This window comes from Pelecanus crispus, chromosome 1 (assembly GCF_030463565.1).
Source record: "Pelecanus crispus isolate bPelCri1 chromosome 1, bPelCri1.pri, whole genome shotgun sequence".
NCBI classification, from domain to species: domain Eukaryota; kingdom Metazoa; phylum Chordata; class Aves; order Pelecaniformes; family Pelecanidae; genus Pelecanus; species Pelecanus crispus.
The window spans coordinates 217,591,205-217,617,126 of NC_134643.1; the positions used below are offsets into that span (position 1 = coordinate 217,591,205).

Below are 25,922 nucleotides of genomic sequence, written 5' to 3' on the forward strand. Positions count from 1 at the left end.
ATATTTATATACTTTAGATATGCTTTCTGTGTAAACTAGAGGATGATTAAGTCTTTCCAGGGTTAATTCCACAAATTAGAAATAAAAACTCTGGCCAGTCAGGAAATAAACAAAACAAATTTTCTATCATTTATATATTGCCATATACCCCACAGATATATTGGCATTTTTGCTATTCCATTTTACATGATTTTCTACCCCAACATGCATATTTAATGGGCACCAGTTTTTAAAGCAAACCTTGATGCAGCACAAACATATCTTATTAGATCAAGCTTGCAACTTCTTTCTTATCCTGGTGAGCAAGTTCTGTCTATTTGTTTTCTGCCATTTCTTGTGTTTGTATGGTTCACTGATTGTGTGCCTCTGGGTGGTCAAAGGAAATGCTAGTGAGACTTCCACAATCAAAAACTAGGAAGATGAGCTGGGAGGGATTCAAGTTATTGAGTCCCTCAAACTGTGTTAAGGCTGGATCACTTGTCTCTGCAGTGATGGAAAGTTTGCAGCTCCCACTAACTTAATCAGGGTCTCCTTCCAGCTCAGAAAGTCTTTTGAAATGTTGTCTTCTGACAACAACGAGAGAAAATCTGGTCAAGACTGTCAACCACTATCTTTGGACTGCAAGAGATGCCATGCAGTAGTAGTGGGTTGTTTATGATAGAGCTACAGGATCTAATGGTGTAAAGCCAAGCTACTCCCTTTCAGTTTTGCCTTCAGCCCAAGGTGGGTAAAGCAGGAAACTATGACCCACTCTTCATCATGTGCCTGTCTCTAGAAACAGTGAGAATCAGACAATTCTGCACTGCTAACAACAGGTTTATAATTAATTTTTCAGTGCTGAAGTTGATTAGAGTTGTCTGCCTGTTACTTCTGCATAGTAACATTGCTGTGGAGTCCTGCACACTCACTGGCAATGATGGCACATACACAGAGTATATTACTGGCTGTGCTGGTTTTGGCTGGAATAGAGTTAATTTTCTTCATAGTAGCTGGTATGGGGCTACATTTTGGATTTCTGATGAAAACAGAGCTGATAATATGAAGATGTTGTCATTACTACTGAGCAGTGCTTACACAGAGTTAAGGCCTTTTCTGCTCCTCACCCCACCCCACCAGCGAGCAGGCTGGGGGTGCACAAGAAGTTGGGAGGGGACACATCTGGGACAGCTGACCCCAACTGACCAAAGGGATATCCCATACCATATGACGTCATGTTCAGCATATAAAGCTGGGGAAGAAGAAGGAAATGGGGGACATTCGGAGTGATGGCATTTTGTCTTCCCAAGTAATCATTATGCGTGATGGAGCCCTGCTTTCCTGGAGATGGCTGAACACCTACTTGCCAATAGGAAGCAGTGAATGAATTTCTTGTTTTGCTTTGCTTGTGTGCGTGGCTTTTGCTTTACTTATTAAACTGTCTTTATCTCAACCGCTGAGTTTTCTCACTTCTACTCTTGCGATTCTCTCCCCCATCCCACTGAGGGGGACTGAGCGAGCAGCTGAGTGGTGCTTCGTTGCCAGCTGGGGTTAAGTCATGTCACTGGCAAAAATTGATTACTTCAGAGCATTGAGAGGAGATAAATCACATATTCCTGAGCGTATTTATAGAGCAGTGCTGTTTAGGTTTTTTTGACAACCTCAGTTATCACTTGCACTTCATAAGCCCTCTTTCACAGTTTACTTACATAAATGTCTCAAAAAAGAGGTAAGATCTGGTTATTGGATACCTGATATCACCACACTATATGCTACTAGTGTGTTAACAACTCACTAAAAGATAGTTTCCTACCCCTAAATGGCTCCAAGGGGAAAAAAAACCCCAAACCCCAACCAGTTTTAAAAATCCGTATTTCTGTTCCTTAGAAACTCAGCAGAGTCCTTCCATGGTGATACCATATTTACCAGCTGCCACAATTCGTACTCATCTGAATGTGATTTTGCAACGAAATTGATGAAAAGCCAGAAATAGAAATGAGCTACAGTCAGACTCTGGGTCTGAGCTCTCCTCCTGCAACACATCCTGAGCAACCTGGCCTTCTACATTGTAATCACAATGCTCTTATCCCTTGCTTTGCCCTGAGTGTCAAATATCCTCAGCTAATCATAGAATCATAGAATGCTTTGGGTTGGAAGGGACCTTCAGAGGTCATCTAGCCCAACCCCCCTGCAGTGAGCAGGGACAGCTTTAACCAGATCAGATTGCTGAGAGCCCCATCCAACCTGACCTTGAATGTTGCCAGGGATGGGGCCTCCACCACCTCTCTGGGCAATCTGTGCCAGTGCTTGACCACTGTCGTGGTTTAGCCCCAGCCAGCAACTAAGCACCACGCAGCCGCTCGCTCACTCCCCCTGCCCTGATGGGATGGGGGAGAGAGTCGGAGGAGTAAGAGTGAGAAACACTCCTGGGTTCAGATAAGAACAGTTTAATAATTGAAATAAAGTAAAATAGTAATGGTAATAATAACAATACAATAATGATGATAATAATGATGATAACAATATACAAAGCAAGTGATGCACAATGCAATTGCTCACCACCCGACGACCGATACCCAGACAGTTCCCGAGCAGCGATCGCTGCTCCCCGGCCAACCCCCCCCAGTTTCTATACTGAGCATGACGCCATATGGTATGGAATAGCCCTTTGGTCAGTTTGGATCAACTATTCTGGCTGTGCCCCCTCCCAGTTTCTTGTGCACCTGGCAGAGCATGGGAAGCTGAAAAGTCCTTGACTAGCATAAGCAGTACTTAGCAACAACTAAAAACATCAGCGTGTTATCAACATTCTTCTCCTACTAAATCCAAACCACAGCACTATGCCTGCCACTAGGAAGAAAATTAGCTCTATCCCAGCCGAAACCAGGACAACCACCCTCATAGTAAAAAATTTCTTTCTTATATCCAGTCTAAATCTATTCTTCTTTAGTTTAAATCCATTATTCCTTGTCCTGTCACAACGGGCCTTGCTAAAAAGATTCTCCCCATCCTTCCTATAGGCCCCCTTTAAGTACTGAAAGGTCGCAATAAGGTCTCCTCGCAGCCTTCTCTTCTCCAGGCTGAACAACCCCAACTCTCTCAGCCTGTCATTGTAGGAGAGGTGCTCCAGCCCTCAGATCACTTTTGTGGCCCTGTTGTGGACCTGCTCCAGCAGGTCCACGTCCTTCTTGTGCTGAGGGCCCCAGAGCTGGACGCAGTACTCCAGATGAGGTCTCACCAGAGCAGAGTAGAGAGGCAGAATCACCTCCCTCGACCTGCTGGCCACGCTTCTTTTGATGCAGCCCAGGATGCAGCTGGCTTTCTGGGCTGCAAGTGCACATTGTTGGCTCATGTCCAGCTTTTCATCCACCAGTACCCCCAAGTCCTTCTCTACAGGGCTGCTCTCAATCTCTTCATTAGCCTTTCTTTAACCTTAAGATGTCCAAAAATTGCAACTGATGGTTAGATTCCTCGGTTTAAAACTGGGTAGCTGTCTGCTTTTCCAAAAAAAAAAATGTGAATCAACTGGCTACACATGTAATGGTCATCAAATTGTTCCCACTGAGAGAGGAAGATTTTCTGGGGAAAAGTCAAGGCTGTGTGTACGGATTTATTTGTTCCTATTTCTGGAAGAGAAAAAAAAAGAAATAGAAAAGACTTAGTCCAGGCCCTGAAATGTAAGTGCTTGGAATAGCTCTTGCCATAGAAAATTGTTTTGACAGCTATTGCTAGGTGGTGCCGTTAGTCTTCCAATCTTTTTTATTGATGCCAACAAATGTTGGTTTTCAGTAAGCCATACGGGTTGTCGTAGTTTTACAGTTCATAGTTCTCATGTCAAGGAAAGCTGGGTGTCTGCTCTGGTTTCTGCTCAGATCAGCTCCCCAGTAACTAGACTCTGACATGTGTCTTTGATTCCTGAGGGATGGATTTCCATGCGCACTGTTTGTGACTACTTCTGCTTCAGGGCTGTCGTACATATAAAAATAAATGAAGCTGCAATTAAAATAACCACATACTGTCACACACTGATTTGCTTTTCAGCGGAAAGCAGGGCTCCAGGCATCAGCTTTTCCTCAGGGGAACAGCAACAATATAATTTAGCATTAAAATGCCATTTTGTCATTGGATTCTTTCCAAGTTTTATTTCTTGTAACCAGCCTCATCATGCTCTGTGTAGTCTTGCTTCATCTCTACCAAGTTGCTAGTGCTGTAACTCAGAATTGCTGTCCTAGCTGCTTTCCTCCAGCTACTTCCTTTAAAAGCAAACAAGCCAGATCTTGAGGACAGGATGGAGCTATGTCTTGTGTGCTCCTTCCTCACTGTGGCCTGTCCTCTTCCTCTGCCTTTCCTCTTCCTCCTTATTTGGAGGATCTGCAGAAATGCTTCTTCTGCTCAACCATCCAGATCTTCACTGCCATGATCTTTTTTTCCCCTTTGTAACTTTTTCCTCTTTGTCTAGTAACTCCTGGCTGCCAGTCACAGACTTTCTATTCTCCCTTCTGTACATGGGAGCTTTCAAGGATGGTCAGCAGACTTTCTTGCTTCAGGTCCTCTACCAAGACGTTCCTGTTTACTCCTATGTTCCTCCGAACAGGAACCCAGCATTCCTATCTGGAGAAAAGTCTGGGTTTAAACACTGGAGTACTGACAAAATCTGTATCTGCATTTTGAGATTCCAGACCATTTTCCATTTGTAACTAGTTCTTCCCTTCAGATAAGAAATATCTTAAGCTCTTTTCTTCTCAGTGAGATTAACAAGGAGTTGAGTGATATCCAAGGATTATCTGGGCTTTCTAAATGAGGTTGAATTTCATTCACTCTTTGTGTTGATCTTTTCAAATAGTTAAAGAACTACTTTCCTTACCTCTGTGTTAAAAACATGGGCAGAATTTAATAAGAATTTCATTTTCTGAGGACTGTGTGATCCCCTGGGAAAAGGTGAGAGACCAGGAAGCAACAGAAGTGAATTGTTAAATAGTAAATAGTTTACCATTTGCTTTCTTTTGCAGTACCAATTCAAGACTCAGTGTTTCTGAAAGTCATGGTATTTGGTACTTTTTTTAGTGGTACCAGTTTAGGAATAATGTGGGTTTAGGAAACTAGTGGCTTTCATTAAAAATATGTATAAATATTTCTGGTCTTGATCAGGAATTAAATTATGGCAACATGAATAAAAAGGCAAAAATGGTACTAATAAGACCAGAATAATTATTTTGATACTATATTTGAAACATTTATTAGATTACTTTCTGTCTGAATACTTGGGATTGACCAAATTCTTTAAGGCATGTTAGGAGAAATATTGGCTTCTGTCCTTGGGTTGTAGTGCTAAAACAGCCTTAACAATTATACAGGAGAGTTGCAGATACCTTTCATTACACATACATAAAATAGTCAAAAATGTGTTTTCTGGATGGCTTTAAATCACAGATTTACTTAAGAAGTGAACAAACAAGATAAACGCATGATTGGACAGCTGATCAAGTATGCAGAAGCCATACACCTCCATTAGTAAGCAAACTCTGTCAGAAAAGCAGGGATGCCCTGAGAACTAATATCGTTTTGATGAAGACAAGCAAGCTATAAGAATGCTAGCATCACTAAAATGTCCCTGGTGCTTTTGCTATACAGTAACTAGACTTTCAGCTCTTAATTGTCTTTTAACTGAAGAGACATGTTCACAGAAAGTCTTCTGCCTCAAACAAGGAAAGCAAATATGCCCAGTGACCTATGTGTTCAGCAGCCAATGCTTTGCAAGGATAGCTGCATCCCACATCCCAGGTAGCTTTTGGCAGTGGTGAATATAACAGATCTGATCATTCCAGTGCCCCAGTTTTATAAAGGATTGGGCCAAAGTATCTGAGCAATCCTCAGTTCCAGGCAACTTTATATCTTTAACAGATTTTAACCCTTCCTATAGACAATAAGGAGGCCTGTACTACTCAAGCAAAACTCTGAGCACAAGACCTAGTCTACCTGAGGTTCCCCAGCAGCTACAGCTCCAAGGACCTCTGTCCTCCTTGTGCCAAGACACCCAATTCAAAACTACCTTTGAACAGCAATGCAAGTCAAAACCATCACTAAACAGTGCAAAATTAATTTGATTAAATGAAATTAGCATAATGAATCATTGTGTTCATATAAATAACCATAGGGCAAGCACAAAGTCAGTGGATCACTGTTTTAAGTGTTGCACAGACCTTGTGTTGGCCTTTGGTGCCACAGTGAATTCTACCTCGGGTGTTTAAGAGATCAGATTATATTTGTAAACTAGAAAGAGTGCTTTGCATCTGCCCTCCTTTAAACCATGTCCAGGAATCTGAAACCCCACTGGTTCCCATTTGTGTTGCACTGTAACAGCTGAGCTGGGCTAATGGCGGACTCAAAATCCAGAGCTTTTTCTCCCCAGTTCTGATCATGAGATGACCATTTGGGTGAGATTCTGCTCTTAATAAGCTAGGATAGATAAGACTAATGTCAGCATCAGACCAGAAATGTGAAAACAAGCAGGTATCATTTGGGACTATATTCAAGGAAAAATCTGAAATAGAAAGATTTTTTTAATCTCTTCTCATTTTACGGACATATTCCACGTTATAGGAAACAAATTTGATATTTACCCAAAAATAGTAACGTTACCTGGTTCTTGCAGATACTCATAGTCATACCCCAGCTCTCTTGAGGGTTTAAAAAATTCACCATTTCTGTAAAGGGGGATAAAAGGCACCATGTAATTTTCTCGATTGTGCCCAATGGGTGCATTGGCTGCTGGGTAAACTTCTAGCATGGGCCTGTGTCTTCTTAACCATCGCTCAAAAATGCTGTAGAAGAAAAAGCATGTCCATTAATGGTGGAGATTGGCAGAAAATCTCTTTTTGAAGATTAAAAAAAATTGTTGATGCTTTTTTTTTGTGAACCCTGGGGACAGAGTGGCATGCAATGACTTGTGTTCATGTGTGAGTAGTGCTTTCCAAATTATTTGGGGTTAGCTACTTCAGTGCTGTGTTCCTATGCAAGCCTACAAAAAGCAAAGGCCTGTAGTGCTGCACAGAAGCTGAATATGCTTTTAAATTCCAAAAATGCAATTCACTGTCTCGCTGTGACCTGACTGCAATTTCTGCTCAGGAATTTACATGGTTGTGAAGGATGGAGAGAAAAGGTTTAAAGACCACAGTCCTTCCTCCTCACCCTCAGAAACATTTATGGCTGGTTTTGAATGGTCTTGTTGCCAGTTGCTCAGTCTTGTTCCCCTTCCTCTATTTTCTTGCCAAGGTTTTTCATGCCTGCATTAGAGTATGACTACATCATAGTTGGTTTGACATCACCAAAGAGGTGGAAACATCTGATGAAGAAGGGATAAGCTGTATGAGTCCAGAAACTTGATAAAGCAGGTCAGCTATCATGAAAGAGTCTTTCTCCAGCCATAGGTTTTTCACTGACCTTGGTGTCTACATAGTTTTTTTACATATTCTCACTCCTCTCTCCCAGCTGCTGTTGCGCAGCTTTTTTAACCCTTTCTTAGATATATTATCACACAACCACTACCACCATTGCTGATGGGCTCAGCCTTGGCCAGCAGTGGGTCTGTCTTGGAACTGGCTGGCATTGGCTTTATCTGACATGGGGGTAGATTCTGGCATCTTCTCACAGAAACCACCCTTGCAGCCCCCTCACTACCAAAACCTTGTCACACAAACACAATACAAACTGTCACCCACACCTCTGACCTCAGCATCTCCTTTCCATTTTTCTCTGCCAAAGTTTCCTCCATTAGTTGTCTGTCAGAGCAGGGCTGTATGTCTGTTCTTTTACATGGAAGTAGAAAACTTAAAGTCTGCAGTATAGGAAGAGTTTGTATTGACATTTTCAAGTCAACTACTGGATGTGTTTGGAAAGTAAAATTAACAACCCTGCAAAACATTCTCAGTTCTCCTCCCTTTGTGTCTGAGCTTTTTCTGCTCAATTCTTCACTTTGTTTCAATCCTTAAATCCTTTCCCTGATTCCCTGCTGTTTACATGGTGACCTTGGCATGTCAGCAGGCATCTGGATGGTTAGAATAGGGGAGTTGGCAAGATGCTACAGGGAAAGCAGATGCAGGTATCTTATACATGAAGAAAGGGGACCCCATGCTTGATCAGAAGATATTGGTAGGAGGGGATTATCAACATCCAGCTCAGGGAGGGATCACTGAATTAATTTATCAGTTATGAGGAGTGGAAACAGTCTAAAGACACATGTAGATTGTACTTTAATTGACATCTTGGCTCAACAGTTGCTACTCCCTGACAATGGCTGCTGGCTGGAGGACATAGACTTTCCCCCCTCTTATAACTATTAATGAGCTTTTCAGGGAGTCAACTTTACCTCAGAAACACAGACCCAAATACAAGTGCTCAGCAGTATCAGGATCTCTGCAGAGCATCCAGGGATTCTGCCAGTAGATTTTTACCTCCTGTCTTTGGGCAGAAATGTTGAGAAACAGTCTGCTTACCCCACCAAATTAAAGCCCTCTCACACTCTTCAAAACAGAGGTAGGGCCAAAGCCCTGGTTCTATTTTTAGAATCAAAAGATTTAATAGATGACAGCATCTCTATGTTCATACATCTTGTCAACCCTTAACGATGCAGGTATTAATCTTGATTAAAATCTTCATTTGTGGCTTTCTTCTTCAGTTAATTTCATCATCCCTGTCTAGAAAAACTCTTGTCAGAATAATAATGTTCAGCTGAAGCTTTCAAATGGATAAATTTAAACAATGATATCAAGGCTTCAGCTGCAGTTATCACAAGAAAGTTTCAACAGAAACTGTAACCAGATTACATCTTTGGAGACCAGCATAGAGAAATTCAGACATAGAATATAAAGGAAACCAGGACATTAGTTTAGCTTGAGGGGAGCAGGGGTGTGTGTTGGACTCCAATCCTTTCCCTGCCTGGCTTTTACTCATGTCTTGGGCAAGGCGCCCTGACTATCAGTGGGTAAATGGGGCTGTTAGAGGTATAGACATATTTTGGTTATGTGAACATGGTAATATTTTAAGAGAAGACAGAGGTAGGACTTGGATCAGGTTTTCAGTCTGGTGATGATCCATACCCTAACTTTTGAATGCTCAATCTGAGGTATTTCTTGGGGCCTGATTTTTAGAAAATGCTGAAGAGCCACATTCTGAAATCTGGAGGGCTGATGAGCACAAGGTTCAGAGCTAGAAGTCGTCATGCGCCTGAAATAGCTTTGTATGACATGCCCTGAAATGCAGCATCCTCTCTGGATGAATTAAATGTTGCCGTTTCATAAGCAGTTTCAAGAAGAATCCTTAGGCCAATAATCTTTCAAGCAGAATGCAAATGCAAAGCATTTCCATGGAAATGAACATATGTACTTTTGGACTCCTTCATCTGCAGTCTGGTTCCCACATTAGATATCAAGATTTTCTTAGCAGTAGCAGGAACATTAAATTGTCTGTCCTTGCAGCTGATCTTTAGATTTAGATGCAATTGTATGCTTCTAATTACTGATATGATGAGTTGTGCTGATGCACAAAATATGTTGCACAATTCATTGAGTTGTTTATGAACAGTTCTCTCCTTTAACCAGCATAAACTTATATAATCTTTACTGAAATCTATTTCATTTAACATATCTTTATGCCACTGTAGAAATCTCAGAATCATCCGTTAGGGTTTTAAGAGTCACACTTTCCATTACTCTTTAGAATAGTTGTCCCTGTGCATTTATTTTGGCTTTTTTTTTTTCTTTTTGACATTTTGAAAGATTAAAAAGATTAGGATCATATTCTGCTTGCTAATAAAGCAATTGGGTGAAGTTGCACTTAAGTTCCACTTAAAGTCCTGTTCCCAGCTTGTTCAGTAAGACGGGCTCACAATACTAATTTTTTCTTGGCAAGATGATGCATTATGCTCTGTATTTTCATGAGGATCTTCATGTTTTTCTTCTTTTGCCTGAGAAAACTGACAGATTTAATATATCAGTGGTATTTTTTACACCCTAATCTGTTTGTATTTCTCCTTTTAAAAGGGGGGTGCTGCCATTTCCCTGCCTTACTTATATTTTGTAAGAAAAGTTATGAAAGAAGGAACCTTACCCTTGCTTTTCAGGAAAGGTTTCCCAGCTGAGTGGAAAGAGCAACCTCCCCATTGCATCCAGTTAAGGAGAAAATCAATGGAGAAGGTACAACTTATACCGTATTTCTGTTGTGAAGTACAGATATTTCTTGTTGGGCACCATAAGCCATTTCACATCAGAGAGTGTCCTGGTTTCAGCTGGGATAGAGTTAATTTTCTTCCTAGTGGCAGGCACAGTGCTGTGGTTTGGATTTAGTAGGAGAAGAATGTTGATAACACGCTGATGTTTTTAGTTGTTGCTGAGTACTGCTGATGCTAGTCAAGGACTTTTCAGCTTCCCATGCTCTGCCAGGCGCACAAGAAACTGGGAGGGGGCACAGCCAGAATAGTTGATCCAAACTGACCAAAGGGCTATTCCATACCATATGGCGTCATGCTCAGTATAGAAACTGGGGGGGGTTGGCCGGGGAGCAGCGATCGCTGCTCGGGAACTGTCTGGGTATCGGTCGTCGGGTGGTGAGCAATTGCATTGTGCATCACTTGCTTTGTATATTATTATTACTATTATTATTATATTGTTATTATTATTATTTTACTTTATTTTATTTCAATTATTAAACTGTTCTTATCTCAACGCAGGAGTGTTTCTCACTCTTACTCCTCCGATTCTCTCGCCCATCCCATCGGGGTAGGGGGAGTGAGCGAGCGGCTGCATGGTGCTTAGTTGCTGGCTGGGGTTAAACCACGACAGAGAGTTATATTTAATGACTCCCCAGTTGAGGCTGTTAACTCCCTTCATACATTTTTAAGGGAAACTTAAATCCTGAAGTAGCCTATGGCTTTTGCTATCAGCCAGGTAGTGACATTGGCACAGTGCCTCTATCCTTGAGGACTTGTCTTAACTGAAAAATCTTGGGCTAAAAAAGAATATATCTGGAAAATAATCACACTGTCTTTTGTTTCAGATTACTGGGACCACTGAATTACATCTTATAGGATACTTTTTCCTCAAATAATATTCTTCTCAATCCCTGGCTACATTTAAGACAGTTAGCATCAAATGTCCTCTCCTTCATGCCATGCTATCCTTTCTGGAGGCAAAGAGAACACACCTGAACAGCTACGATGGATCATCTGACAATTCCTTCCTGTGCCTTGGTGTACAAAGTTTCTTTAGCTGATAACAGGCATGTGGTTTCTGCAACAGAGAGAAATCAGTACTTCCATCATCAGATGTTGATCCACTTAACTGTTGATAGAAGTTTTTCTTTTCCTCCCTTGAAAGCAGTCATGTTGTAAGTTATTTCCTTTTAGTACCTTGAAATATACTTGTTTTCTGTGCTTTGCTCAGTAGCTGTAAACTTGGAAGAGCTTAGGGCTGCAGAATTAAAGCTACATGCAGAGAGACAAAATGCTGGTTCAATTAGCTGGTTCTTTTGTGGAGTGACAAAGTTTCTGGTAGAAAAGCCAGGACTGTGGCAGAACAGCAGACCTAAACTCTCTGGAATTGTTGGTTATCTTGGTAAACCACTGCTACTATTATGTTCTCTTTGTATGAACCTCTGCATCCTCCCCTGGCCCTGAGAGCCTAACAAAGCAGGACAATGAATTAAATGACACCTGAAGGGTCATTTTATCCCACTTTTCCTCCCTTTCTTGATGTAATGAGACTAAAGGTAACAAAAGACAGCTAAAGTGTCAGATCAGGGCTCTGTGATATCCAATCTCCATATTTCTTCTGTGCAAAAGAAGTACTGGGCAGAAGTTCAGTGAGAGAAAAATCTGTCTGACTCCTACAGCAGTCTGGTTGGTTACTTTCTTCCTCAGCATATAGACAAAGAGGGCAAGGAGATAATTAGTTGTTTGTATAGGTAGGAGTGACATTTTCCAGACAGGGAGACTTTTTTAGCATTGCAATCCCAGCTAGACTGGCGTCATTTGGGAGATGTTGGCAGTGCTGAAGAGAGCAGATGGGATGTGAGCGTGGTGGGGAATACAAGGAGGGATAAAGGAAAGAAGAGAAGAGCTAATCAAAAGTCAATGGGAATTTTATTCAGGGAGTGGAAATGGGGAGAACCCAACCTGGGATCTATCAGGAATAAACCATAGATCCTCCAGGGTGACAACTCTTACCTAGAAGGGTCATGGGCAATCAGGACTTAAGAAATAGAAATTTAAAATATGGAAATGAACTAACAGAAATGGAGATCAGTCTCCTGATAACCTTAATGCCCTTTGCATTTCTTCAGTGGCAAGCAAAAATGACTCAGAAGAGGTAGCTTTTATTTAAAGGTTTTGAAGAGCTTAAAAAATAATTCTATCTAGATTGGAGCAAAGACTGTTTCCATCTGGAAGGCTTCTTCCTTTGCTTGAAGAAATCAAAATTGCATATCCCAAATAAGAGGCTAAGGAACCAAAAGGGATAGGAGAATAATTTGAATTTTGAAAGATGCCCTGTCTCACATTTAGAACTCAAAAAGCCTCAATCTCTCTATATTGCACTTCCAAAGTAGAAATTATTTTGTAATGATTATTTTATTAAAGTAAATATTGAAGGGTTTGGAATTACTAAATTATGATGATCAACAGTCTATGCAAAGATTATTTTTATGGTAAAAGCAGTATTTAAATATTGTAGAACACATTGGATTTAGACAAATTTAAGCTAAAATAAGGTTCCGTGTTTGTATTTAAACATTAGAAAAATGGATCTAGAGACATGATAAATTCCCTATGGCTTAAACTCTCTGGTTTAGTCAGAAGCCACAAGCTTGATGCAGAAATAGCTAAAGGAGCTTGTCTGGTCAGAGGGATTCCCAAAAAGTCATAAAGGCAAAGAATTCTTCCTCTGTATTAGAGAAATTTTAGAAAGTGTTAGAAGTCCCATTTTAATTTAGACAAAATAGGCACAGAGTAAAAATGACTTGCCTAAGTTCACACATGCTGCAGTGGAATGGGACCTCAGCTATGGCATCACTTTGTGCCTACCAGGCTACGATACCTCTTGGAGTCAGGTTATACTATTGCAAAGGATGTAGTATCAATTTTATTTAAGCTTTTTTGCTATGTATCTGTATACAGATCTCTCTAACTGTTAGTGAGCTTAATACTTCTGTGTACCAGCACTGATAGGTCTAAAGAGATGGTATGTGGTAAAAAGTAATAAAGACTTCCACCTGGTATGTTGATGCTTTGGTAGTTTAAATTTTCATTCTGGGGAAATATACGTTGCTTTTGCAAAGAGTTCTAGTGTGGTAAGGTGCTTTTACAGAGAAAATTAAAGTCATCTATAAAAGACATGGATATATCACTTCCATTTAATTGCATATAAATAGACCTGAATATTTTCCTTGTTCTGCTCCATACGTACCAGATTATACAAAGTGAAATGAAATGAGCCTTTGTGGAAAATTAATTTGATAAAAAAACCCCTTGGTTTAAAGAATGGGTGGAAAAATAAGATTGATTTGAGGATGATTAGAAAAAGGCCACCAATATATATTTCTGAATTCATATTATTCTATGAATAATATATGCAATGGGATGAAAGGATGAGTCAAGAAATAAATGGATTTATGTTGCTAGTGGGAAATATCAAGCAGAATATAAGAACACTGCTGTATATGGGCTGGATAACTTCATACTGTTCCAGATCGTGTTGTGTGCTCTGAAAAAAGATGCTGCTCACAGGAAAGAAATCTTAAAACCTGAAAAAGTAGTGTAAAACAATGAGAGAAGGCATTTTCTTTATTGTTTTGAAAAAAGTCTCTCCTAAGAGCGGTTTCCCAACAGTGTGCCTCCACAGTCATGAGCAGAGCTACATTTGACCAATTGCAGTGTAGGAGGAGAAACCACACCTTAAATATCTGTTATTAAAGATTTCCTTGTATTGAACAACCACAGAGACACGGACACATAGTGTAAACCTAACTGGCCCTTCAGGAAGATTTTCTAGGAGAAGTTTAATCTGGTGTGTTTTACCTTGCAGTTAAGGACAGCTGGAGAGAGGGAAAGGGGGAAGAAGAGGGTTTGGTACCTCTGTATGAATTCCTCTGACATGCAACCAGGAACATGTGTGACACTGCAGGTGTCCCAAGTGGGAAGACTACAGTCCCCTAATGGTGAACGGTCATGGTCAGTCTAGGTCCATACCACTACAGAGGACACAGCCCTGTTTTCCTCCTACCTTCTTGTCCTCACTTTCCTTGTAAGCATTTCCACAACCATGCCATAACCAGGATCATAGAATCATAGAATATAATAGAATCATAGAATCATGGAATCATAGAATGCTTTGGGTTGGAAGGGACCTTTAGAGGTCATCTAGCCCAACCCCCCTGCAGTGAGCAGGGACAGCTTTAACCAGATCAGGTTGCTCAGAGCCCCGTCCAATCTCACCTTGAATGTTTCTAGGAACGGGCCCTCTACTACCTCTCTGGGCAACCTGTTCCAGTGCTTCACCACCCTCATTGTCCCAAAGTGCTATGTCTACATGCTTTTTGAACACCTCCAGGGATGGTGACTCCACCACCTCTCTGGGCAGCCTCTTCCAGCGCTTGACCATTCTTTCAGTGAAGAAATTTCTCCTAATATCCATTCTAAATCTCCCCTGACACAACTTGAGCCCATTTCCTCTTGTCCTATCGTTATCTACTTGGGAGAAGAGACCAACACCCACCTCACTACAACCTCCTTTCAGGGAGTTGTAGAGAGCGATAAGGTCTCCCCTCAGCCTCCTCTTCTCCAGGCTAAACAACCCCAGTTCCCTCAGCCGCTCCTCAGAAGGCCTGTGCTCCAGACCCTTCACCGGCTTTGTTGCCCTTCTCTGGACATGCTCCAGCACCTCAATGTGCTTCTTGTATTGAGGGGCCCAAAACTGGACACAGCATTCGAGGTGTGTCCTCTTTTAAAAAAAAAAAAACAAAAACCAAAAACTTTTTCATTAAAGGATTCTTTTCATTAAAGGATTAAGGAACTGATTTGGTTTAAAACCAAATATCTCTTTTTTTTATTTGTTCTGGGATAGCTGAGTTGAGATAAAGTCACGGACCTGATTTATCATGCTTTGACATGATGGCTGGTATCAGCACAAGGAAGGAATGGAGGTGAGCACCTCTGGGTAGCAGTAATTGGTGAGCAGGACTGTTTCTTCTTCTTAACCTATGTGCCAGGTTAAGCTGACTTAAAGCAACAGTGAAATTGTGCCCTTTTTTTCCTAGTAGCCTGATAAATCCATGCCTCAGCTAAGCCTGCACACAGACAGTACTAGCAGTTCAGCCCCTAGATGGCAACTTTGTAAGCCACTAATAACTATCACATTCAAATATGAAGCCATGTCACTAGCTGTGCCAGATTTGAAACAGACCTTCATTCCTCATCTACAGTTGTGAGACTAAGGCTCGATCAGGCTGACTATGGCAGAAGGAAGTAGAACATTGTTGCTTAGAGCACAGTTATACAATTTATTTCAGTATCATGAGATCTGACATTCTGTAAAAGAAATCTGGCAAGCAATGCGTATTTGCATTTGGAAAGAAAGGGAAAAGGAAACAAATTGAGGAAAGCTGAAATGCCAGTCCAAGGACTGTGATTACACAGTAGTCATCACTTTAAAAGTTGGCACTAGTCAGCTGGTATTACAAAGTCACCTCAGGTAATTCCCATACGAAGCATTTGGGGGAAGCATTGGTACTTCAGTCCTGGAAGAGCTGCTAATGCTGAGGTTATAAAGTCAAGGCACTGTGCTGTTTGCCAATGTATGCAGTTTTATTGCAGTGTCATTTTTTTTCTTTTTGTTTTAAGTTGGCTAAAGACACTATAGGGACTCTCAGGCAGATTGTAAACAAATTGCACCAGTCATAATGCAAGTGTCTGATTAAAAATTAAGATGCTGCCCTCAGTTATTGTGAGAAATCCATCCAAGGCCTCTGAGGCTGTCTCCCTCGCTATTGAATCACCACTGAGGACTGCCTTGGGTTACAGTGTTCTCTCTGTGTCCAGTCCCAGATGCGGGGGAACAGCCAGGCTTTCCACCATGGCTTCCAAGCTGCAGTGTGACAAGCATCCTTGGGCACAACACCTCTTCCAGAAACCCTTGCAGTACCACTGTCAAGTTACTTCTATGCCAGTCCCTGGACCAGCTGCCGGAGAGACCTGTTTGTGCCTGTGTTCATGTGTGTGTCTGCCTGTGGGCGAGGCAACTGGGAGACCAGGGATCCAGGGGCAGTTACTGGGTAGACAGGATATCTAAGGCCAGTTATGCAGGGATCCAGACTGTATGTGTAAATATATGTACATATGTATATGTATTTTTCCATAACAGGCTTTCATCCTGGTCAGCCAAAGAGAGCAAGAGGATGAGGTCATTGGTGCTGTTCGAATTTGTGTGAGTGCTGTATTTCTTGTGTTGATCCATGTAGCTGCTCAAGTACATATGGATAAATGCATATATTAAAAAGATTATATTTATAATATAATATAAAAATAATATTATTATAATATAATATATATAAATATATATATATATATATATATATCGTGTGTATGTGGGCCTATTGGGAATACATGCTCAGCTTCACTACTGGTTGGACCCAAGAAGGTGGAGCTGTGGTAGGCATACCACTATTGAGCTATTAGATTTGTCAACCCCTAACACTTTAAAGACACGCTTGTACAAAACAGACAAAAAAGGAGCTTTTAGCCCAGTGGAGCTGTTCCCTTGTGTAATGTTGTGCTTCTGATTTTTTTATTGGAGCATATATTCCTATGTAGTTCAATTATATGTCTCTGAAATATGAATATTCATTTTCAGGAAAGGTCTGGCCTACTTTGTTGTTTCCTTTTACTCCACCTTCTGAACCAAAACTTTATTTGTTTTTGTGGACCACAGTGGACTAGACCACCTGCAACACTGAGGGGCAATGTGCAGATGACATCAAACCCCTTACTTATTCAACCAGATTGACAATGGCTGCAGGGTGCCTCCTAAAGGACTCTTCTCTGGCTGCAGTATAATAACATGCACTATACTGACACCTTCCCACCCGTTACAAAGTGCCACCAGAGCTGGGGAGCCATGTGGCGCCTGAGGATCTTGGCACTGCTCTGCTTCACCATCCCACTGCAAGCGTCTGTACTTCCTTCTATCTCCTTTGTCCTCATTTATGGCACTGCACAAACTGGGTGCTTGGGAAGTGTCAGATAAAGGAAACAAGAGAGAGGGAGATGGTAAAGGTATAGTCCCATACCACCAATCCCAGCTAAGATATGACCGAAGCCACTTTCTTCACCCATGTCCTACTTTGTTGAAAGCCTAAAGGTTACTGCAGCTGCTAGGGTTATGAGAAATTTTTACTATTCCCTCTACCAATGTGATTTAGAGCAGTTTTCCCCCCTTATCTTTAAAATGCCCTCAACGTCTCTGTAGGATTAGGGCAAGAGAAACAGTCTTCAGCTTTTCCAGCTGGAACCATTGCTCTTTATGTCAAACAGTTTAAATATCCATAGTCATTTGGAGAAGATGCAGTTGGATAATTGCTATTTAGCATGCTCATTTGGGTGCAGAAGGCTACACAGCTTCCAGTCGTTGCTCCAATAATCATGTAGTGCTCCAAGTGTTTCTCTTATAGAATAAAAAAGGCAGCAGCTTCTCCAACCTCTCTTGTGAGAAAGCTCCTCAGACACCTGTGTCCTGCAGAGGATTCAGATAAAATAAACCTGAGTAGAGATGTCTGGTTATGGTGTAGGACCAAACGCCGCTCCTATCTCAGAGATAGCTGCTGATGTCCTGCATTTCTATTCCTTGTTTGCTGTGCCATTTTCCATGAGTCACACTGCAAAAGCCTAACTCTTCCCATGAAACCCATACAGCTGCCTGGGGCTTTGACCCCATTGCGTTTAAGTCGGGGGCACGGCCCCCGTACCACAAAGCCTAACCTGCTGGCAGCCCTGTAACCCACTTTCTGAGTCCATGAACCTCACAGAAATATTCTTGTTGTCTCCCTTCTCTGAAAACTGGGTAGCCTGGACCAACAAGTGCTGAGGCCTGCTTATATTTGATTGGTTGCTGATGGATTACAACATAAAAAGCTTTATTCCTACTGGAAAAGGAGATAATGGGTAAGCTGAGCATGACACATCGCTCATGACACTAAAAGCAGGAGCTGAGTGTTGGAAATTGTGTATGAATCTGGGCAGAGCAATGTCAGTATTCTCTAGTGTAGGACTAGGTAGGGCTGCATTGTAACCCAGTTATTGACAAAGCAAGCGAACTCCTGCAGAAGGTGGTTCTGCACCTCTGCTGGAAAGAACCAGTGAGTTTAGGTGAGGCTTAGCTGGGCTGAGATTCGGTCAGATTTTTGATCTAAACTCTACCACTTTCATTAGTCAAGCCAGCCTCTGTTTTACGCTAGTGAAAGCCAGCAATGACTCTTCCTAGGTACAGGAGACAAATTCTTGTTCCTTAAAATAGCTGTCATCGTGTGTGTTATTTCACCCCTTGCTGTCAAACCAGGGTAATTTTTGGATAGAAATATTTGTTTCTCATTCAGATTTAGGTCTCCAATGTTGTCCAACACTGCAAAACCCCAGATATAGATGAGATTTGATGGTGTATCCTGTGTGCTTTGTAAATAAGGAAATACAAATGCAACCATGTGATACATGGGAAAAAAAAGTTAACATTTGCTGGAGTGTATATCCTGTGTTAACTTTCTCAGGTTCCTCTTTGCCACGGTTTGCAGCTAACAGAAAAACATCACTTGAAGGAAGAGATAGTGCAAATGCCAGCTGCTCCAAAGTTTAATAACTAGTTTCCCCTGAAGAGAAAGATAACAAGCAGATTAAAATGGACTGCTGTGGAGGTAGCTGGACTGACTCTATGTAACCCACTCCTGTGCTCTGTAATTCAATTCTTTTGAGACTGAGAGATTGTCATTATTGAGGTTCACAAGGGCATGTAATATATAAATCACATCTATGGTAGCAAAGTGATAATTTCTTTTGATGAATAGAGGTAGCTACACGTGGGTGAGAAAAGTACCATGTTTTCCTGTGATTTTTTACAATTTGAACAATTACAGAAGCTATTATTGCAGAAGTGCTGCAGGAAGGAAATTCAACGCTATGCTAGCTGTCTGCATCAGAGCTTGTCTTGATTGCTGTGTCACAGAGAGAGCTTTCTTCTCCTCCAGTGTTAAGAGACTAGGTGAAGACTAACCATGCGGCTCTTGCCAAGTTGCAGGGCAAAGTAACCTTTCTTTTAAAAAACACTAATTGCTTGCATAATACGTAGTGTACAAAGTGATCCATTCTGTAACTGTTGGCTGAACTAAAATCTTGCAGTAAGAGTAATATGAAACACGCATTTTAAATGGGACTATTTGAACTGAACCTGCTATATTACTGATTCTTAAGAGCAGAATGGGTCATTACAAACATCTAGCCTGAATAATGACGTGTCAGGTGAGTTTGCCAACTACTGTATTTCACGTATAATCCAGATGTCTGTTTAACTTTCCTCTTGCCATTCCCCTAAAGCAAGGTGGATCAGCAGCACTATAGGTTTTATATATGCTTAATCAAGAAAAAGAACATTTCTCTCCAGAGCCTGTTTCTTTTCCTTATTTCTCTATGTCTCTGATTCTGTATGGTCTATGTGTGGATTGCTAAAGGACTTATTTAAGAGTGTGGGTTACTTTAGATGCAGATGCAACCTCAAGTGTACTATATAGACTCAGCCCCTGCCTGTTCAATGGGCAAAGCAGGGAGATCTTCTGGAGGAGGGTTGCTTTAAACCTATACTCCTTTTCCTTTGTTTGTGGCCACCACTCTAGCCATGGTTCAGGTTAGAGGGACCTGTGGTGTGACCCACCAAGGCTGTTCCTGCACCCCTTTGGGTGCTTTGCAATTGCAGTAGCAGGAACTGCCCAGGCTTACTGAAATAGATGTTGAGAGTCCAGATTCAGTATCTTCATATATGATTTGCCTTTCAGCCCCAGACACAGGGATATCAAAGGAGAGATACCGGGGAGATATGTTTCTCAGCAACACCCCAACCTTCCCACTTACACTCTGTTTTCCATGGATATATTTATGTGGTATTTTGCAGTAAATGTGAACTCACTCTACCCACATACTGAGCCCACTTTGAGTGAGTCAGCTCCATCAAACAAGCTGAGTAGCTCTGGTTAACATGCTACTAAGCCGGAGAGGTTAAGAGGGGAAGGTTAACAGCTCCAGTTCAGTGCCAACCAAGGGCTTGTGGTAACAGAGGGAGTGTGTGTGTCCCTGCACATCTGTAGACATCCTCAAGGGGAAATAAAATTAAGACAAATCCTTCCCTGCTTCCATTTCTAAAAATTTCATGCTCGAGTTTCCCACCCCTTCAGTATTGATCAGCTCTGTATCTCATACTTGTGTGCCAATCAAGCTTGTGACCAAAGTCACTCCTGGCCCACCCTCATATGAAAGGGTGAGAGCTGGGCTACCTTTCTGCCGTGCCATAGAGCCTGCTGGTGGGACATAGCTGTGCATGCTGATCAGGGCTCTCTTCCCAGTAGGAGCCATGTAATACACGGGAGACAGGGAGAAGAGGTCTGATAGGCAACTGCCACCCAGGATGCATTGCAAAAATGTAATTAATTCCCCCAAGAGCTTCAGATGTGGGGAGATAACTTTCCCAGACTCAGTCTTATTACATACAGAAGTAATGGGTCATACACCTTTACATTACATGTGTTGTGGGTGTTTGTATTATAGTAATTTCTGAACTTGAGTTTAAATGAACCCTCTGTGCTAGGCATTGTGTAGAGACAGAAAGAAGTATTTTGAGTGGACTCATCCAATCAAAAGACAAAAAGGTGGCTCAGCAGAGATATTTGCAGCTGAGCTGGTCACTATTCAGTGACTCTCTGACTAGAGTCTCTACTGACTACAAGTGGGGCTTAAAATGACATGTCTGCATTGTAGCTCGAGAAGAATACAGCTTAGCCAATGCTGAAGGTGTATTTCCTTAGGGGGAGAAACCAGCAGTTCTGCTAGCTGTGGCTCTGATGCAGGCCTACATGTTAACAGGTAGTTAAAGTGTGAGCAGGTCATCAGCTCCAATGCTGATGCTCTCACTAGCCCAGGTGCCAGGGGACAAAGGAGCTCCCTGGGACAGGAGGACTAAGGTCTAAGGTAATGTCCTACACAGAGTTCATCACTATTCATAGCCCTACAGATAAAATGGGTTTTGGGGACTTCTTTGGATATTGTGCTACTACTTCACAATCACCACATTTAAGTGCGTCTCCAGCTGTCCTTGGCTTCCTGCTGCCTTCCCTGTCTGCTTCTGAAGTGGTTTTTTTTTCCCTTTTTATCCATCTTGCATGCATTCAGCATATGCACACAGTCCCTCTGAAACCATAGAGCCCCACAGATACTGTCCCACCCTCCCATTTCTGCTCCATGGTGAACGTGGTTCAATTTTTTTGTGCAAAGGCACTTTATAAACCAGATGTTTAATTCCAAAAGACAGCCTAGAGGTTATGGACATGCACCCTGAGTAAGAAATTACTTTCCCACCCACCAGCTTCCACAAGATTTCACTCAGCTGCCAGATATCAAAAGATATGTTAGCAAAATGCAAAAGATTTTACGAGATAAAGTAGTATTTGGGAACATTAGGGGCTGTCCTGCTACACACCATCATCTCAGCTCTGTTCTGGACATGGTGCAAAACATCCGTAGGTCAGGAGCAAATCTCAGGGCTTTCACTCATAAAAACTGTACTGGCTTATCCCTGGGCAAAGCAGTAGCTCAGTGATATTTATGCTTTCACTGAGTGGAAGGACTTTAACCATGTTTCACCTTCATACCAGGGATAATTATGGAGATGACTTCACCTCATCCACTGCCTTTATGCAGGCACTTGGGAGGATACAGTGCCAGGCACAGACAGTAAGATCCTGAGCTGACATGATACAGAAGCACTGTGGGTTTACTCTTACAGTGGGAGGAGGTATATTGCTAATGGCAGCCACTTGACCTGCCTTTGTCTAACAGATTTCATATGGCTCCAAGCCATAGTTCATTCAGCTCCAGAAAAATATGACTTTTAGGCTGTGTCATCATTTTTTGCAGACATACCTCAGAAAGCAATAAGAGTCTTGCTGTGCCCATGTCAAGGGAGAAAATCAATCATATGCTTAGTGTTTATGCAGTGACTTCTCCACTTTTACATTGCTTTATTATGAGCTGATATATCATTGTATTACAACCTCCGCCTCAGCTGTGCTTAAGTCACTTGTTTCAGTGTATCTAAGTTTCCATATACCAAATGGGGATGATACTTCCTAGGCCTCGTGTTTGTCTGTGTCATCTCCCACTGGAGACAGTTCAGGGTAAGGAATGAATCTTATTTCATGTATTAAACAAGTCTGGAAACCTAGTGTTGCCTCACAAGAATTTCTAATGATTCTTTTTGAATGCTTTCACTCCAAATGTTCCAAATTCTTGAAGCAAATAGTTTTTAACTGCTAAAAAAAGTTCTTGTTTCCTGTCAACATTTCAAAACAAGAGAACAACTTGGTTTTTCTCATGCCATTTTTTGGTTTAAAAAACCTGAGATGACATTTAGGAGAAAATGAAAATGTTCTGTTTCAAAAACAGAGTAAAAATAAGAAGCTTTTATTTTGACATCTCCTGTGAGTGGAAATCAAATTTCCTCTTGTTAAAGTATTTTCCAACAAAATCACTTTTGGCATAATGCTAACCTTTTTTTTTTAAGTGAAAGGAGAAGGGACTGGCATGAAGGTGAGTATATTGAGTCCACAGGGACTGAAAGTGTCCATAAAGTTGGCTTAGGGAATGGGGTGTTGCTGGCATGCAAATTAGGATGTGTAGATTTTGGGTTCTAATATTTTTTTGAACAGATTGCTCCATACATGCTTTTCAGTTTAACACTTTACTGATAAGCAATATGATAAGGAACATTTTATTGCTAGATCCTTAGATAAGCTGGAGTCTGCCATTTCCTAAAGCTCCCAGCTCCAGCCTGCCACTGAAGCAGAAGGGGTTATTTTAGCATCCTGCAGAGGAGTCTATGGCAGCTGATGTTGCTGAACAGCACAGAGACATTTGCCTCGATCAGGCGGAATTAGTGGCATTTTCATTGGGCTCTGAAGCTGATGCGTAGGAGAGTTTCTCCTGCACCCGCTTGGAAGTGTGCATGTATGTAAGTGGCTGTAAATGAGAGTGTCTCCATTTCCTATGTGACCTTATGCTTGACTTGGATTACTGTTAGCAGAGTGTGTGTGCACACACACAAATGCACTCCCCCACCACCCTTGAAGATTTCTTCTCTTTGATGCAAGGATTTAGTCCTGTGTGATAGCAAGCAAAAAAATAACTGAAGCAATAAGATCAGCATAGGGATGTCCAGCTGCCTCTTGTCCTTGCCATTTCATATGCTTGTAAATGAAGCAATTGCTATCTCCTGTTGCTCACGTTGCTTTGATACCTGAGACCCATAGTCAGAGGCTAAGAATATGCCAGGCGCTGCACAGACCAACACAATTAGACAGTTCCTTAATGACAAAGCTTATAATATACACATAAGACAAAAGACAACAGATGGATACAAACAGATGGGAGGAGGACTAAGCAACCATGCAGTGGGACTGCAATGGTCTACCCACTAAGTGAAGGTTTCAGCTTCACTGAAGCTGTCTGAGCTTTTCTGCAAGTATCATGCTGAAGGAAGAATGATGATTGAATCTATGGCTGTGTAGGGTGAACAATTCCCAAACAGGAGGAGTATGGAGGGACTTGTTTGAATGCCAAACAGATGTAAGATAGAGATTGATATCACAAACTTATTGAAGAGGTGAGTGAGTTCCTTAACAATAAATAAGGGATTATTTGGAGATGGGCAGTAAAGGGGCTTGAAAATATAGGCCAGCAGTTCATCTGATGTGACAGAGAGCAAAGAAATGGTAGAAGGGTATGAACAGAGAGGAACAACTGGTCAGAGCATTGGGTTAATGCAATGATGGTCACAGCAGTATTCTGAACTGTTCAATTTCTCATGAAAGCTGGAGAAAAAGGTGCTGTAGTGGTGGCACCGCTGGAACTGACAATCTGGGTCTAGCTATACAAGTAGTTTAACAAGGCTGGATTTTAGAGATGCAAGAGCCTGAAAGTCTACTCCTTATTGTGTTTCCCTAGAAAATCAGTTCTAAGTTGCTTGTTCTCAAATCAGAGCCTTTGAATGTCATCCATATTTTTTATAATAAATCCTGTCCATTACTGCAGAACTTAGATATGAGATGAGAACTGGGGTCCTATTGCATTAGGTCATATACCTGCTGTACAGGTATAAAGTAGTATAGAGATATTAAATGGCAACTTATTTTCCCCATTGCTATTTAGTTATTCTTGCAGTTTGTGAGGGGAACTGTTGGGGTGGGATGTAGAAGTCAAGGAGTGGAGAGGTACAGAACAAATGAAAAAAAAGATTGAAGAAACATTCAAAGGGCAGAAGTGCAGGGAGAACAGATGAAGATACTATGTGACTATAGGGATGGAGGGGCTTAAAAGTTGGCAAAGAGGGAAGAGTTCCTTTTCAGAGCAAAGAAAACACCCTAGTGAGCTCAAGTGGGACTGTGGGCCCTTGCTTTCATTGCTTGTGCAGCTGCTCCTTCCAGCTTGAGTGGGTTGACTCCTCTCTTGTTATTCCCTTGTGCTGACTGTAGAGCATATCTGAATAGCAAAGAGATTTGCAATTAAGAGAAATGCTTCAGAGAGCTAAAAAAGCTCTCATTTTTGCTGAATGTATAATTTGTTGCATCTTTTTCCTTTTTTTTTTTAAGCCATTCAATTAACAATTAATAGTTTTCAGGGTGGTCACCTGCTTTTACCAAGCACTGAGGTCTGATCCATAGGTCTTCTAGCTAGCAGATAAGAAGGAAAGGAGCCTGATTTATCATTGCTAAGAAAGCTGTTGCCTGAGTACCTTCATACTTCTGCATTGCTGAAGGAGAATGACCTAAAAAAAAAGGGAGTGTTTGTAAGCAAACGCTTTGCTTTTCACCTGAGAGATCTTCTCAACTACACCTCTGCTCCGTCCATCTTTCCCTCATTTTGTGTGTCAGGCCCAGGTAGGAAAGGCTGGAGGGTAGCAGATGGGAGGTTGACTGTTGCTCAGTTTGGAAAGCAGATCCTAACATTTGGCTCACACCTGTCAGCAGACTCCATATACACTCATTTATCCTCCTCTGTACCATATGTTTCTATGTAAAATCAGTTCCAATGATCTATTGCCTTACTTCTATCACTCCTATTATGGCCGTAACTGAGCATTTCACAGTCGTTAATGCATTTACCCTGACAGCGTCCCTGTTATGTAGGTGTCTAATATCACCCACTTTACAGATGGGTTAGCTGAAGCTCGGATCACCAGCACCTCAAAAATCTTGTTGAAATCAATGGGAAGGAAACACATCTCCAGGAGATATGAGTTTGGGAGAGCAAACTACACACTCAGTTTCACCCAAGGAATTTGTAGTGGAGTGGGGAATCCCTCTTCTGGGTCCTTACATGGATGCTCAAAGTGCTGGACTATTCTTGATTTCCTGACACAGAGCTGTTCCCTGCCTTTGCAAGACCCATCAGACCTGTGGTTGCTGGTGTCCAGTCTTTTTAGACCCTTTGCCAGTAAACCCCTATCTCACAACTCTCCATGTCCTCACCAAGGCCTGGAAGAGATGCTGTCCTCAGCAGATGATTTAGTTAAAAAGTTAATTAAAAGCTCATTGGCTTAATGTAGTGATAGCAGTCAGCTCAAAAGTGTTTTGCCCAAGTGAGAAAAGTTGATATGGAC

The 25,922-nt window shown here is 41.6% G+C and overlaps 1 protein-coding gene across 1 annotated transcript in view; it reads right to left on the minus strand.

Annotated features, from left to right (window-relative positions):
• TYR (tyrosinase) overlaps positions 1 to 25,922 on the minus strand; it is a 58,240-nt gene that overhangs the window by 3,672 nt on the left and 28,646 nt on the right. The window contains exon 4 of the mRNA XM_075725476.1: positions 6,616 to 6,797. Coding sequence (XP_075581591.1) covers positions 6,616 to 6,797 — 182 coding nt within the window. The remainder of the gene's footprint in view (positions 1 to 6,615; positions 6,798 to 25,922) is intronic.